This window comes from Hemitrygon akajei, unplaced genomic scaffold (genome assembly GCF_048418815.1).
Source record: "Hemitrygon akajei unplaced genomic scaffold, sHemAka1.3 Scf000054, whole genome shotgun sequence".
NCBI lineage: Eukaryota > Metazoa > Chordata > Chondrichthyes > Myliobatiformes > Dasyatidae > Hemitrygon > Hemitrygon akajei.
In genome coordinates, this window is record NW_027331940.1 from 2,572,786 (window position 1) to 2,590,056 (window position 17,271).

Genomic DNA, 17,271 nt, shown 5'->3' on the forward strand with positions numbered 1-17,271 from the left:
GGATATATTTTGCTCTCCTTTGTATTGGTAATGTGCTTTATTATCTGTCTGGTTGAAGTTAGACCGGCGGTGAGAGGTTTATTGGAAGAAAAACCCACAACTGGAAGCAAACCACGGCTGAAAACGAGGGAACAGCAACAAGTGAACCAGCCCGAGGACTGAGAGCACCGACCAGAGAGAACCCTTCTGACTCAGAGTTCACATTTATTCAGTTGGGAGAAAGTTTGGTGAGTCTCATTTACTCAAACACTGGTCCTTTAGACATTACATACCTGTACAAAGGAGTGTAGGAAACAGTTGGAGTGAGACTGTATTTGCTCAGAAGTACCAGTTATGCCTCTGTCAGACCCCGTTACAATCACTCTAGGTGTCGTAATGTGCTGTCAGCAGCACAGCTCTTTAAAGCCACTCACTTTACCTCATTTCAAGGTCTTGCATTTTCTGAAGTTGTTTTTGGTCAGTTCTGAGTGGGGAGAGGGAATCAGAGGGATTTGTTTATACTTACTATCTTTCAAAAAATGTAACTGCTTGGATTTACTTGCTGCAAACTTACTACCTATACCCTTTAAATTCTCAACCCAATAATTGAATGTCACTAAGCACTGGACTCGAGTTAAGAAACAGCCCGTCACCGTCACCCTCTGCTTCTTACCAATCATCTGTTTCCAGACTCTGGGGCTCTGTAACAAACTCATTGTTAACAGCAAGATTAGACAGTAACTAATACAAAAGATTTGTTGCTTCCTGAAAGAACACATATCCTGTCTGATCCAAAGGGAAAGATCCTCCGTTGTTTACAACTTGATTTGACCCGGCACCCATCATCCCCGGTCAAGCTGTGTTCGCTAACCCACACGACCCACGCTAACCCACATGAAGCATGTTCCCGCTGATGGGTGAGTACAGAACTAGAGGCCACAGTTTAAGAATAAGGGGTAAGCCATTTAGAACTGAGATGCGGAAAAACTTTTTCACCCAGAGAGTGGTGGATATGTGGAATGCTCTGCCCCAGAAGGCAGTGGAGGCCAAGTCTCTGAATGCCTTCAAGAGAGAGTTAAATAGAGCTCTTATAGAGAGTGGGGTCAAGGGATATGGGGAGATGGCAGGAACGGTGTACTGATTGTGTAAGATCAGCTATGATCTAGTGAATGGTGGTGCTGGATAGAAGGGCCGAATGGCCAACTGCATTTATTGTCTATTGACCCCAATCTCCTTCCACCCCGCCGATAGGCCCACATCGTTTCCATCGTTCACCCCACTATCGCACATGTGGACAGATCCCCTTCACCAACATCCACCCTCTCAGCTTGGGTGTCATAACTAACTGATCATACATTCCCGGCTCGGGCGCAAAAATAAAATGAAATTAAAAACAGGAGACCCCGGACCCCCCAGATGCCTAGCTCTGTCCCAGCCCTTACCCACTTCAACCGACCTTCGAATTACATAAACCTAAGATCAGCCCCTCACTCACCGCCGCCCGAGCAGGAGAACCACCGGCATCCGCTGGGTTCGGCACTGTGCTCTGATCTGCAGGAGGTCCCCGCAGCGCCACCTGTGGCAAGACTTCAGAGGGACAGCAGAGAGTGTTCAGGTGTCGGTTCATTCTCTGTGACATCCTCCAAACATCACATCAACATCCAACCGACTCTGGGCGAACTTTAACGACCAAGAGATATAATCCCTGTCAGCGATCAGTTGTCTGAATGATTCGTTCACTGTCGGGGTGTTTAGATTGCCGGGAGACAAGGACTGCAGGGACGAGAGGTCTTCTGTTAACTAATACTAATCTGTGTTTCCCCACTGGCAATTCCGGTTTACAGTAGTAAAACTGTTGTTTATGAAAATACTAAACAACGAGACACAGCACTGACTGATCAGATCACCCTGGAAACTGTTCTTCAGAAACATTCTGAGTTTTGTGACCCAACTCAAGAGAAACTCCTACTCTACGGACAACATGGCAGAGCAGGGCACCTGGCAAGGGACTTTACTTCACACAGCATCGGATTCAGTGATGGAACCCGTTAAGTACCTTCGTTCTCCTCCTGAAATCATTAAAACCTCCACTATCTTGCCTCACCCCCACGTGACGTCACTCTGGTGCGCCCACATAAAACCATAAAACATTGGAGCAGAGTTAGGCTACTTGGCCATCTGACGTCACGTGCGCGGTTCCTTACGTCTGAGGGTTTGTTTCTCACTCACCGGTATTCTCACCAAGTTTGGAAATTCCCACTCACAGTCGCCTGTCTGTGAGCATCTGGAAATTAAAGAAACACTCAAGATGCTGGAGGCCTGAAAACAAATCAGAAATTGTTCAAAGCCATTCCAACACTGACCTGAACAATTATCTTTCCACACATGATCTTTATCTGTTGAGTGTTTATTTCATTTGTAGCTTTTTAATATATTCTCTTAGAATGTACTAAAAGTGAGTACTTAGAAAGTACTAAAAGTCTCATGGGAATTGGAGATGTGTGTAGCTGGGAACTGGGCTGCAAACTATCAGATGGCATTTAATATTGATAAGTGTGGGGTGTTGCACGTTGGCAGGACAAACCAGGATTTGACTTACACAGTGACTGTTAGGGGCTGTGGTATGTGACAAAACAAATTGACATGGGAATACAGATCCACAATTACTTGCAGGTAGCTTCAGAGTCCTAAAGAGAGCTTTGGGCATATATTGACATTTATAACTCACGCAGGCTATTGGGAAGAGGGGTTGGGATATTAATACCAAAGTGGTAAAAGACACCGTGAATCCAAATATGCAGAATTGTGTTCAGTTCTCGTCATCTACTTGGAGGAAAGATACCAATAAGCGTGAAAGAGTGCCGGAAAAATTACACGGACGTTGCTGGTATTTCAGTAAAAAATTATCAAACTTGATTCCCTCGAATACAGGAGAATGAAGGGACATCCTAGCAGGGTTTCAACTTTTTTATGCTATTTGTCCCTACAATCAACTGAGGGGTCCATGGAACCCAAGTTGTTCACCCCTGCTAGAGATATACAAAAGTATGATGGTATAAATAGGGTGAATGCAAGTACGCTTTTGCCCCTCAGGTTGGGTGATGTCACGGATTTAGGGCAAAATGTGAAATATTTAAGGGTAATCGGAGGGCTAACTACTTCACAGAGGGTGGTGCGAATGCGGAAACAGCTCCCAGCAGAAGTGAGAGATAAAGGTTCAATTGTAGTACTTAACAGATGTTTAGGGAGATCCATGGATGAGAAGGTATGGAGGGCTATAGTCTGTGTGCAGGGGGATGGGACCACACCGAACTTGGCACGGACTGGATGAGCTAACAGTCCTGTGTCTGTGCAAAAAGATACTCCCTGTCTATTCTATCAATATCTTTCATAATCTTATAAACCTCTATCAGATCTCCCCCCAGACCACACCGCTCCAAGGAGAACAACCCAAGAATTCCACTAAAAAATGGATTTTGTTTGAATCCATTCTGACGAAAGGTCGGGAAACCGAATTGTTAACTTTGCTCCTCTCCCCACGGCAGTTCCTTATTTGCTGAGCGATTCTTTAATTCCACTTTCTCGTCATTACACTCACCACGGAACACGTTAAATCTGCTGGAAATGGCTCAGGGCACCAGCTCCCGTTTTGTGATAGTAGAACAGTGAAGAAATCAGAGCTTTTCCCCAGTGCACTATCCTGGTATCAATTGTCCTGTTATTCCTGGAGATATGATCAGTACAGCTGTTGCTAACAAGGTTCCTAAGATAAAGCTGGTGGATAATAAACCATGCATGAGGAGCATTTGATGGCCCTGGCCTGTGCCCAGTGGAATTCAGAGGGATGGTGGTTGAGGGGGGGGGGGGGGGGACGGCGTTGGGGGTGATTATTTACACCAACTGAATACCAACAAGCCTGGACATAATAGGAAAGGAGAGGACGTCTCGATTAGACAGAGAGTCATTGATCAGAGAGTGCAGCCTCAGGATAAAAAGAAACTCCACTGTAAATTGAGAGGGGAGAAATTACTTTTGCCAGATGTTGATTGATCTGTGGAATTTGATGGCACAGAAAGTGGTGGAGGCGATCGTTGGGTACATTTATGTTTTGCATTGCTAAATAGGTCGAGTATTATAGCAGGGAAGCAAAAATACGGTTTGGAAAAATAATCGTCTATGATTGATTATGGAGCGGACTAGAATGACCGAATCACCTAATTCTAACCCTATGTATTATGACTTGTGTCTTATACCATGACTGAGCCAATGACTTCTTTGTATCCCATCACGACCAAGAGAAAATCACCAGTTTCTTGAAATTCAAGCAACGCATACAAAATGCTGGAGGAACTCATCAGGCCAGGCAGCATCTATGGAAGAGAGTCGATTCGACATACAGTTGCTGCCTGGCCTGATGTGTTCCTCCACTATTGTGTGTGTTCCTTTGTATCGCATCTCAGGTTTTGTAAAGTGTGAGGGACAGTTCCAGATTTCTTCACTCGGATCATTATTTATGCGTTCAAGATTTAGATTTCAGTTTAATGCTCGGTTCTCCTTTGTATTGTTAACGTGTTCCAACATCTCTCTGGTTAAAGTTAGACCTGCGGCGAGAGATTTATTGGAAGAAAAGTCCACAACGGGAAGCAAACCACGACTGAAAGCAAGGGAACAACAACAAGTGAACCAGCCCGAGGACTGAGAGCATCAGCTGCAGAGAACCCATCTGACTCGGAGTTCCCATTGATTTAGTCAGGAGAGAGTTTGGTGAGTCTCATTTACTCTAACACTGGTCCTTTGGACATTAAGTTTCTGTACCAAGGAAGGTGGGAAATAACTGGAGTGGGACTGAATAAATGTGGAAGTGCCAGTTACGCCAGTTGCAATCACTCCAGATTTACTCATTGCTGTCAGCATCCCAGCTCAGTGAAGCCACGCACATTCCCTCACATTTTTTGCCCATTTCATCTCTTATCGGCTCTGCTGCTTCCTTGCTTGGCGGTGTTTGGTCGCAATAATCTCAAAATGCGTTGACTATTTCCTCCCTTTATAAGACGCCGCAGTGCTTCCTGCTGTAGTGGCTGCAGAAATGTGGAATTACCATGAACTACAGCAACATGTCATTGACTCCTCTGTCTATTGCAAGCTGCAATGATATACTTGCCCTCGAGTATATCGTCGTGCAAGCCTCTGCTAAGAGCAAACCCTCTTGAAGCCAAATGTCCCAGCACCACATTTCATTCAGTCCTAACTAGCAAATGCCAACCAATAATTTACATTTACATACCCTGTCGTCATCAAGTACTTTTCTACTAATAAATTTTCAGAACCTATGAATCTGTGATTAAGCAGAAATAGATTTTGCAATGTTCCCATTTGATCTTGTGCCAAAGCATGGGTTATACCTGTACTTAAGTTGAATAAATGTCCTTGCGGCCAGCACTGCTATAGCTTCCGAAGTCTGTTTATAGTCAGTCATATCGGGATAGGAAGCAGGTGTTGGGCAAGATGATGGAGGAGTTGATATTAAGTTAGATGCAATGCTCAGAGGGACTGTGGAAGGATTGGCTGTGGACAGGGCATCATGTAGTGAAAAAGGAGCAACAGTTTCCCCTCCCCCTCACTCCACCTCTCACCCTCCTATTGTTTTGCCGGTGTTAATCGCGGGAGTCAGCAAATCTTTCTGCTCACTGACCAGTGAAAGTAAAGCCTTGATTCCATTCAGAGCCCAGTTTCTTTATAAAGAAACTGGGCGGGGCGGTGACCTGGCCAGCACGGTGCGGGACCGAGGGCCGTGCTCCCCGTTCCCTGTTACTGACTCTACAGTCTACCGCGCGCAACAGCTCACCGCCCCGCCCACTGCCCACGTGCGCCCTCTCGTGAAGCATCTTCACCCTCGCGCTCTCGGGCTGATGTTGAGACGATTTAAAAATGCTGCGCGTGCCCGGTATCTCTCGTGAAGCGCTGTGAAATTCACTTATCCCTCATTGGTGACAGCAAGTGCCAGTTTAGCATACCAACCAATGGGGATATGAGTTTCATCATTAAGGAGTTCCCTCCATAGACCCCACCATGTGTTTCCTAACAAAACTCCCGGGAATGAGCCAACAAGCTCGTTTTTTTAATGCTGCTCTTTCTCGCCAAGGAGTTGGCAGAGCTGTAAGGGCAACGACTGAAGTGGGAGAACAGGGGGTTTATCTCTTCTGAAGTGGCGAGATTGAAGAAGGCTTCAGTATATGTGTAGTGGACACCGGTAAAGTGTTAACCTGCAAGTGCGGTGTTGAGTGATTTTGAGAACAATTCACGATCTTTCTATATAACACAATGGGTTGGAGGGAACCGGTGGCTGCCTTTTGTTTGAGGTGTCTGGGTTTAAACAACGGAGTAAACAGACCCACCTCGGGCCAGCAGTCTGTCCCACTGGGTGTTTTGGGGTCAGATGCTTGGAACGTGGTTTCTCCCTGTCTGCATGAGCGATTTATCTGAGGGACAAAATGCAACACTTACAAGTCTGATATTGACTGAAAACAATTGTATTTATTATTGTATATTGTTTATGATACAATCATTGTCCAATTTATGTTCAAATTCAATAGTCAGTCAACCATACATGAAAGCCGATGAATACAGTGAAATAAAACAGCGTTCCTGCACACCAAGCTGCTTTGTTGGAAACTGCCTATCCAAGATACCACAAGGTCAGGCTCATTGACTGATAGCATTATCTAGCCATCGTCACCTCTGTTGTCCTCTCCTTCCTTTACCTTCTGTTTTACCCAACATGGAATACTGTCTTCTCTTGATGTGGCCAAATTATCTGAGTTTCTCATAAGGCACAGCAGATGTCCAGGTATCCCCATTTCCTTAAGGATTTGCTGTCGTTTATTATGGTCCACACTGTTGAAGGTTTTAGAGTAGTAAATAAAACACAGATAAATACTTTTCTGGAAGTCTCTTGATTTCTCCATTATCCAGCATGGGTTTGCAATTTGCTCTCTGGTGCCTCTGCCTCTTCTAAAACCAGCTTGTACATCTGGCAGTTCGGGTTCCATGTATTGCTGGAGTTTTGCTTGCACGATCTTTAGAATTACCTTTCTAGCTTATGAAAATGTTCGGTAATTTGAACAATCTTTTACATTTCCCTTCTTGGGTATGGGGATAAAAACAGATCTTAATCCAGCTTAAAGGTCATTGTTGTTGCTATTTTTTCCCCAGATCTGCTGGAAAATTGTATGCAACAAATTTACAGCATCACCTTCTAGAGTTTTAAACAATTCAACTGGACTCCTGTCACATCCTGCAGCCTTATTATTGGCAATGTTTTCTATGGCCCATTCGACTTCACTTTCCAGAATGCCTGGCTCTAGATCGATGAGGGAGTGATTGCAGGTGGCTTCGCTGTTGGATCTTTCTGCAATTCTTCTGTGTGTTCCTGCCAACTCCCTTTGATGTCCTTTGCTTCTGTAAGGTCTTTCCCTTCTTTGTCTTTTCCTACGCTCATTTTACATGAATTGTTCCTTTGATTTCCCTAACATTCAGCAAAAGATCTCTTGTGTTTCTTTTTCCAATTCTGTTGGCTTCTTCAGCTGCAGTGCATCGCTCCTTTAAGAAAGTTTCCTTATATTTCCTTGCTATCTTCTTGAACTTTGTGTTCAGTTGGAGGTCTTTGATCCAATCTCCATTTGCTCCCTGGAATGTAGGAGAGTGAGCAGTGACCTTACAAACATGGTTTATATTATGAAGTGCAGAGTAACTGACTCACTCCTTTATTTGTGTAATTCAGGTCATTGCCAGCAGGTGGAGCAGCTTTCTGCCACCCAGACGGCAGACAAGAAGACGACAATCAACCAACCTCAGTCAGACTCAGAATGGACACAGGTATGCTCACTGAGCTCATTCTCATTAAAACTCTGTCCTTATGGTGCACGTGTAGTCAAATTATCAATAGTTCAGAGGGATAAACTTGGGCGATAACGGGGCAGAAAGAAAGTGCCATCAAACGGGGTCATTGTTCCACCTGGTAAAGCGACTTTGAGCACTGGAACAATTTACCAGCTCCAGCGCAGGGACCTAACAACGGGAATGGTCGAATCGCTCCCCTCACCACACAAATCTTCACCTGAGAGAAAGGAGAAGGAGCCCCTGAATAAGCTGGGAGTGGGTAACACTCAGACAGGATTACAACAGCGGGCAATGTAACAGTCGAGGGAACAGATAGAATTTCTGTCAGCATTTGGTACGCCCTGATGTGGGAAATGCCTCCGACAGCCATTGAGAGAAACAGATGGTGTTTTTCTGTTTGGAAGGGCAATGGTGAATTCTCCCCCAGATTAACGGGTTGTTGCACAATGGAGGTGAGGGGAGTTCCCGGTGTCTGTTCCCCGTGGCCGAGTTAAAGAACGTTATATTGAGGGAGGATGGGCTGGGTGCAGGAGATAGTGAACAAGAGAAATTGTGCACATGGAATCTGGGGTTGGGGGGGGGGGGCTACTGAATCAATGAAATTACCTTGGTAAATAGGATTAAAGTAAAACAAAATAATAAGTGGAGAGGACACCGTACAAAATGCTGGAGGAACTCAGCAGGTCAGGAAGCACCTACAGAGAAAAAATAACCTTCAACGTTTCGGGCTGAGAATCTGTAAATTGATTTCAAAGTCGTCTTGGGTACATAAAATGGAGTCAGCACTAGAGGAGCGTTGTTCTGGCTGAAGGTCTGTGACCAGTAGAGTTCGCAAGGATCACTGTATCGCCATGCGTCGTGTGTGTGAATCAAATAGGTTAATCATATGATATACTGGGTGGACTTATTCGTTGATTTACAGAGTTGGAGGAGTTGAATAAATTTGGGATTGTTGTCAAAGTGTTCGGCATCCAGTTAGAAATAGGAACAGAGAGTCACCAAGTACAGATAATTCAGGCAAATGTGAGAAGTTGCATTTTGAGAGGTCAAATTCGCGAGCAATGTGCAGAGTTAATGTTGGGACTGATAATAAGATTGATATACTGTTGGTTCTTCTGATGGGTATGCACAGCTCCCTGAAGGTGGCAACACAAATGGCAGTGTGCTAACGATGAGTTGAGGTTTTTGTTAAAGTTAGACTGTAACTGGATACGCGTTGGTTAAGAGACAATTTCAGTATTGTGCACAAATCGAGAATGATGTGGAGGGTCTGTAGAGGGTGCAGACGAGTTTCACCACAACAACCTGAGGGTAACAGGTTTGTTTAGATGGTAAAGTTTAAAGGGGATTTAGGATGCATGTTTTCCACAGAGAGTGATCGGTGTCCGGAATGAGCTGCCGAGGGAAGGACTGGAAGCAGATACTCAGCAGCATCTGAGAGGCGTTTGAACTCATGAGTAGGCTGGGAACGGAGGGATATTGACCATGTTCCTGAAGATGGGATTGGTTTAAATTGGCATCGTGTCTGCATACGCATGGTACATCTACTACTTTATGTTCTATGACCGACTACAGATCTGAACTCCGCCATCTCCGCCCTCCTGTCAAATTGTGAGGATCACCAACTGTTCCGGTTGACGAGATTCTACATGGAGCGACTGGAGCAGGCGATTGAGGAGGGTGTGGAGGGAGTCGGTTTCATGTTAATGGGCGAGGATCACTTCACCGGGCCAGAGTATCACGTAAGTGGAAGGGACATACACTGAGTGTAGATTCTACTGAATCTATCACAAACCGACAGAACCGGTGTAACGACACCTCTGGGCTGTAAAAATCCTGTAATGCTTGTGGTCAACATCAAGAAAAGAGTTTTCATCTGCGAACACCCGGAACTTTTATTAACCAATACAAGCCTCTCTCCAGTTTTCTGATCACATTCATTTATAGACAGATTAGGATACAGGCAATGATTTACTGGTGAATTTAGTGATGTGACACTTGACGGACATTGCAAGTGGACAGAGAACCATTTTACACCACTCTCTCTGACATCACATCATGTTCCCAATGTTCGACCTTAATGGCCAATCACCAATCTGTGTTCTTCTCATGACCCACGGGTTTCCCACAAATCAAATATATAGTGACATATTTCTCAGCTCATTCTCAGTCGACCTTCAACCCCATTTTCAACTCAGGCAACACTGACTATCGTCTCTCATTTGAACTGCTGACCCTTTTTTTTTATCAATATCCCAACATGCCTCATGTTTCTGTTACCTTCTGTTGCTTGTGACTTCCAATTTGAGTTTGTAATTACCACAGCATATACTGTTAACATGGGAAGTGCAACATTAGTGCCACTGAAAATATTCCAAACATCTACAGCTAACATAGAATTACAAAGAAACAGCTTTCCAATGGTCGTCGTGCTACTGGAGTGCGTTCACCTATTGCCACCCAGAATGAATATTAGTGAAGAGCCAGACACCATACTGAACACGACATTCCACGTGAGGCAGCTGACAATTTCAGTCCAAACTTCTTACTCAACATTACCACCGGTTGGCTTTGGTCTGTCACACATGCACAATAGTCCTGAGTTTGCTGACTGCTCCTCACTGCCAGTTTCCAGCTGTTGGCTGGCTCTGGACCCCTCATGGAGCCTGGCAGTGAAGGGTGAAGCTGCTGCGGTTCACCAGGGATTACCCCAGGGAAAATCAAGAGTGACCCTGTCATAGTTTCACCTACATGGAGCGACTGGAGCAGGCGATTGAGGAGGGTGTGGAGGGTCTCGGCCTGATGTTAACAGGCGAGGATCACTTCACTGGGCAGGAGTATCACGTAAGTGGAAGGGCACAGACTGAGTGTAGATCCTTCTAAAGCATTCACAGAATTTCAAAAAAAAAAACAAATGTAAAGAAACAGGTATGTGTGGGTCAACAAAACAGCTGTTCTCTCTCGCTGAGAGTTTATTCAGCAGATACAAGCTCTGGCAGGATTCTCTCCAGTTGTGTGAACACATTAATTATTAGTATTACGATACAGTCAGACATTGACTACCGACTTTAGTGATAGGACATGTTATGGGTACTACCAATGGACAGTGAATAACTTTATTATTACTCTGTTCATCTTTCTACCTTGTTTCCAATGTTAGACCTCACTGGCCATTGAACAGAGTTGTCATGAAGCTTCTGAGGTCTCACAATTCATATTATCTGTTTTGTCTTTCTCCACGCATTTCTGTGGTCTCCCTTCACCCGTCATGGGACCCCTCTGCGTCACGTGAACAGACAACACTTGACTATTGTCATTCCTTTGAACTACTGATGCTCTTTCATTTGATCGAGTATCTCATTATGCCTCATGGTTAAGGTACTGTCTGTTGCACGTGATTGTTCCATTTGGAGTTTCTAATGACTGCAGCAGATAATGTTAACACTGAGAGTTGCAACATTACTGTCATTGAAAATATTCCAAATGGGAGACACTTTTCCAGTGGTCTTCATGCTCCTGGGCACACTCACCTGTTGCCACCGACACTGAATTGTAGCAAGGAAACACAAATACCCCATGAGGCAGCTGACAGTCTCACTCCAAATTTCCTTCTAAGCATTGCTACCAGTTGACTTTGGTCTCTGATGCATGCACAATAGTCGTGGAATTGCTGTCTGCTCCTCACCGCCAGTTCCCAGCTGTAGGCTGACACTGGACCCTCATGGAGCCTGGCAGTGAAGTGTAATCCTGCTGTGGTTCACCAGGGATTACCCCAGGGAAAATCAACAGTGACCTTGTCACAGTTTGACCTAGCCATAGTCATCAAATTCTACAGTGCAGCAACAGGCTCTTCTGCCCATCTAGTGTTCACTGACCTATTATCTGCTTAGTCCCATTGATCTGCACCCGGACTGGAGACGTCCATAACTCCCCCATTGAATGAACTCATCCAAGTTGATCTTAAATGTTCAAATCGAATGTACATTGACTAATTCCAATAGCAGCACGTTCCACACTCTCAGCAACCTCTGAGTGAACAAGTTCCCCTCATATTAAACACAAAGTACACTGCAGATGCAGTCAGGACTCAGCCCGAAATGTTGACTGCTCATTTCAACGGATGCTGCCCGACCTGCTGAGTTCATCCAGCTTGTTTGTACGTGTTGATTCCTCCTCATATTGTCTTTCACAGTTTAAGAATAAGGGGCCACAGTTTAAGAATAAGGGATAGGCCATTTAGAACTGAGATGCGGAAAAACGTTTTCACCCAGAGAGTGGTGGATATATGGAATGCTCTGCCCCAGAAGGCAGTGGAGGCCAAGTCTCTGGATGCATTCAAGAGAGAGTTCGATAGCGCTCTTATAGATAGCGAGGTCAAGGGATATGGGGAGAGGGCAGGAACGGGGTACTGATTGTGTATGATCAGCCATGATCACAGTGAATGGCAGTGCAGACTAGAAGGGCCGAATGGCCTACTCCTGCACCTGCTGTCTATTGTCTATTGTTCACCAGTCATCATTACCCCATGACTTCTAATTCCAGTCGTACCCAACCTCAGTAGTTAATGCCTTTTCACACTAACTCTCTCTATACCTTTTATAAACTTGTATAGCTCTATCACATCTCACTTGGTCCTCCTACACTCTATGGAATAATGTCCTAACCTATTCACACTTTCTCTATATCTCAGGTCCTCGAGTCCTGGCAACAATCTGTATTTCTTTCTATACTCGTTCAATCTTATTGATATCCTTCCGAGAGGTAGGTGCACACATTGCTTCAAATTAGCCTCTGCAACATCAATTTCGACACAATATCCCAACTTCAGTATTCAATATTTTGACTTATGAAGGCCGATGTCCTAAAAACTTTACAACGCCATCTACCTTCGACAACAATTTCAAGAAATTTCAGATCTGTATTCCCTGATACCTTAGTTTAAGCGCACTGCTCAATGTCCTACCACTCAATGTCTTAGTGGTATCGTGGTTTGTCCTCAAAAAGTGCAACATCTCTCACGTGTCTTCATCAATTCTATCTCCCAATCTCCATTCTACCTTTTTCTAGCTGTTCCATGTCCCGCTGCAAGCTCTGATAACCTTCTTCGCTGTCACTACCTTGGTGTCATCCACAGATTTGCTGACCCACTTTACCACATTATTATCCGGACCGTTGATATATATGACAGACAACACCAGACCCAGTACAGATCCCTGCCGCACACCACTAGTCATAGACCTCCAGTCAGAGAAGCAAACCTCTACTGCCACTCTTAGCTTCCCACGCGAATCCAATATCTAAACTAAATTACTACCATGTCATGACTGCCAAGCAACTTAATCTTATTCCCAAGATTTCATAAGGGATCTTCTCAAAGGCCTTGCTGAAATCCATGTAAATATCATTCACTGACTTGTTTTCATTATTTGCTTGGTAACTTCCTCGAGAAGCTATAAGATTGGTTAGACGGGATCTACCGGGCACAAATAAGTGTTAACTATCCGTAATTAATCCTTGGTCATCCAAATACTCATATTCGGTCCCTTAGAATACCTGCCAAATAACTTTACCACCACTGGTGCAGGCTCACCAGCCTATTATTCCCTGGCTTATTCTTACAGCCTTATTCAAACAGCAGAACCCTCCAATACATCCGCATCTGACTGTTTAAATACCTTTAAATACTTTTAAATACCTTTGCTGGAGCACCTGCAATCTCTGAACTAGCCTCAAACGAGGTACGAAGGAAAGTCCTATGGATTTATCCACCCTAATCTGCTTCAGGACAGCAAATACCTCCTCAATAATCTGTATAGAGTCCATGATTTCACTGCTGCGTTGCTTTATTCTAAAGCATCTGTATATCTCCTAAGTAAATATGAATGCAAAAAAAAATCAATTTAAATCCCCCCCACCATTTTCAGCTTCATGCATAAAGTCCTACTCTGAACTTCAAGAGGACCAATATTGTCCATTGATATACTTTTGTTCTAAATATATTTGATGAAGGGTTCGGGGTTCTCTTTTCCCTTGACCGCCAGAGCAAACTCATGCCGTACTTCAGCCCTCCAGATTTCCTCCTTTACTAATTCTTGCATTTCCTGTATTCATCAAGTACCTCATTTGATCCTTCGAGTCTGTACTTGCTATGTGCTTAGGGTCTGAATATCTCTCAAAACCTAAGGTTCCCTAAGTATCTTACCCTTGCCTTTTATTCCGTCATGAACATTCAAACTCTGTACTTGTGGTCACTTATGCATTCGAACTCTGTGCTCTCAAAATTTCAGTTTTGGAGGCCTCACACTTAGCAAGCACATCTGTACCAGAAAACAACCTGTCCCAATCCACTTTCGTCAGATCCTTTCTGATACCATTAAAATTGGCCTTTCTTCAATTTAGAGTATTAACCCGAAGACCAGACCTAGCTTGTTCCATAATGATGTTTAAACTAATGGTAATAGATCCAAAGTGTTTACCTGCACACATCTGTCACCTGTCTTGTTCCCTAATAGAATTCCAGTATGCACTGTCTATAGTTATGACCTCAATATATTAATTACAAAAACTTCCTTGAACTTATTTGACCAGCGCTGTTGCATCCAGCCCTTTACAATATGGGTGTCCCAGTTGATAAATTGGAAGTTAAAATTATCTAACATCATAACCTTCTTTTTCTTGCAACTGTCTGTGATCTCTCTACAAATATGATCCTCTAAATCCATTGACTGTTGGGTGCTCTATAATATAATCCCAACCATTTGTTGATCAGTTTCACCCATGCAGTCTCAGTAGATGAGACCTCCAGCAATGCAGGGACATTTTTCCTGACTAGTTATGCCACCTCTCCTTCTTTAATTCCTCCCGCTCGATTGAATCAGTTCTAACACAACGGAACGCTCAAATGCTGAACGGCTAGTCCTGCACCTCTTCCTACCAAATCACATCAATGGTTACTATGCTGTAATTCAATGTGCTGACCGATGCTCTAGGCTCATCGGCCTTTCCAACAATAATCCTTGCATTGAAATAATACGCAACTCAGAACATTAGCTTCAGAATGTTTAGTGTACTGATTCTGTATGTCAGCTTAACACCGTATTTCCCACACAGTCACTCCATTATCGACTCTGGTTCTTCATCCTCCTGAAACTCTAGTTTAACACCTCCCCCATCCCTACGCTGCGCTAACAGCCCTTTCCGCAAGGGTATCAGTACCCCACTAGTTTGGGTACAAAACGATCACGTGTCTCCAGGTCCCATCTTCCTTGGAAGAGAGCTCAATCATCCCAACATCTGAAGCCCCCCGTAATGCACCATCTCATCAGCCACACATTAGACTGTATTATCGTCCTATTCCAGGCCTCACTCACACGTTATGGGTAGCAATCCTGAGAAGATAGCACTAGAGTACCTGCCCTTGTAACTTAGCCCGAACCCCATGAAATCACTTTGCAGGACCTCATCACAATTCCTACTCTTGTCATTGGTACTGACGTGAACCACGACCTCTGGCAGCTCATCCTGTCCTTAAGAAAGTTTCAGACTCGATGCAAGATATCCCTGACCTTGGCAACACACCCTCCAGACATCTTGTTCTCATAAATAGAATCACTTGTCTGTTCACCTAACCATTGAATTCCCCCTGTCAGTACAGCTCGCCTCACCCTTTCTGAGCCACAAAGCCACACTCAGAGCCCGAGGCATAATCGCCGTGGTTTTCCGTAGGCAATACCCCGAAACCGAAAGCTGTATACCTGTTACAGAGGAGTTTCCTGCAGTGGATTCCTATCCCCTTTCCCCCTCCTGATGGTTACCCAATTAGCTGTGTCCTGCACCTTGTGTATAGTTCACTTCCTGTAAAGTCTGTCAGTCAACATTTCAGCCACCTGAATGATCCTGGTTTCACGCAGCTCCAGCTCCAATTCCTGAGCACAGTCTGTGAGAAGCTGCTGCTGTATGCGATTCCTGAAGGTGCAGTTATCAAGGACACTGGAGGTCTCCCTATCATGCCACACAGTATAGGAAGAGCATTCCACTATCCTGCCTGGCATTCCCACTGTTCTAACCGTGAAAAAAGGAAAAAATATAACCCAAAATCTACCTAAAGCCTCCGCCTCTCCTAACTGAACCCTCTCTGACACAAAGACACAGCTCCCCATTCTATCTCTGGCTCACTCACACTATGTCTGCTCCACCTAAACTTTGCCAAATGGATAATAACCAGCAATCTGTGGCGCAGAAAGTCCTGTCTGACCTTGTTCGCTTTTTTTTTAATCTTTACCCTGCTATGAACACTTCAATGGCTCTCACTGATTTGTGGTGAGCTGGGTCAGTCCATGCTCAAGGTAGATTTGCACACATCCCTCCGCCCCTCAATATTTTCCCCATTGTTCATTACAGAGTGTGACTGAGCTCGCGGAGAAGGGAAACCGAGCGGGCGCTTCCAAACTCCTCCTGGATCTGGTGATGGAGAAGGGCTCCGGGGCCCGGAGGGTGATGTGGGAATCCTTTGTGAAACTACATCACCATTTACCGAAGCTGAGCAGAATATTGAATGAAATACGGGAACGTGGTACGGTGAACAATACACTGTGTGTTACAGATGTAAATGCTGATGAATTTACAGTATTACACAGAACAGACTTCATGCAGGTTAATCTGTTTGAACAGGTGACGGCCAGTTCGCCTACATGGACACTGAGCGGAGTTTATCTGAAGTGCCCAAGCATCTGAAAGGTAACTGATGGACTGGAAAGCTCAAAGCCTTTATTTCACTCTGAGAGTCTGAATACGTGTCTTTAGAGGCCTGTTTAGAGACTGTCAGAGTCTGGGAGACAGGTTTTTGTTGTTATTTCACTCTGAGAGTCTGAATACGTGTCTTTAGAGGCCTGTTTAGAGACTGTCAGAGTCTGGGAGACAGGTTTTTGTTGTTATTTCACTCTGAGAGTCTGAATACGTGTCTTTAGAGGCCTTTTTAGAGACTGTCAGAGTCTGGCAGACAGGTTTGTTGTTATTTCACACTGAGAGTCTGAATACGTCTCTTTAGAGGCCTTTTTAGAGACTGTCAGAGTTTGGGAGACAGGTTTTTGTTGTTATTTCACACTGAGAGTCTGAATACGTCTCTTTAGAGGCTTTTTTAGAGACTGTCAGATTCTGGGAGACAGGTTTTTGTTGCTGTGGTTGGAGGACAGGAAGCAATTTGGATTTGTCACAACACCCTTTCCGTGGTGCCGAATAACTGGAGATTTGACAAAACTGAAGCCAAGTCATTTGAATTTGAACATCCAACTCCAGGAAGGGAAATCTCACACCTCCGATCCAAAGTGGAGCCGAGATTTGTTGTTATTCCTCCATAAGACCACAAGAATTAGGCCGTTCAGTCCATCAGTCTGC

The 17,271-nt window shown here is 44.5% G+C and overlaps 2 protein-coding genes across 2 annotated transcripts in view; both read left to right on the forward strand.

Annotated features, from left to right (window-relative positions):
• LOC140721367 (uncharacterized) overlaps nucleotides 1-17,271 on the forward strand; it is a 558,567-nt gene that overhangs the window by 470,282 nt on the left and 71,014 nt on the right. The window lies entirely within an intron of this gene.
• Nucleotides 1-17,271, forward strand: part of LOC140721344 (NACHT, LRR and PYD domains-containing protein 3-like) — a 47,561-nt gene that overhangs the window by 8,282 nt on the left and 22,008 nt on the right. Inside the window, exons 2-7 of the mRNA XM_073036186.1 lie at nucleotides 63-227; nucleotides 4,575-4,743; nucleotides 7,760-7,854; nucleotides 9,454-9,620; nucleotides 16,279-16,450; nucleotides 16,549-16,614. Of these exons, the coding sequence (XP_072892287.1) occupies nucleotides 7,845-7,854; nucleotides 9,454-9,620; nucleotides 16,279-16,450; nucleotides 16,549-16,614 (415 nt within the window). The 5' untranslated portion in view covers nucleotides 63-227; nucleotides 4,575-4,743; nucleotides 7,760-7,844. The remainder of the gene's footprint in view (nucleotides 1-62; nucleotides 228-4,574; nucleotides 4,744-7,759; nucleotides 7,855-9,453; nucleotides 9,621-16,278; nucleotides 16,451-16,548; nucleotides 16,615-17,271) is intronic.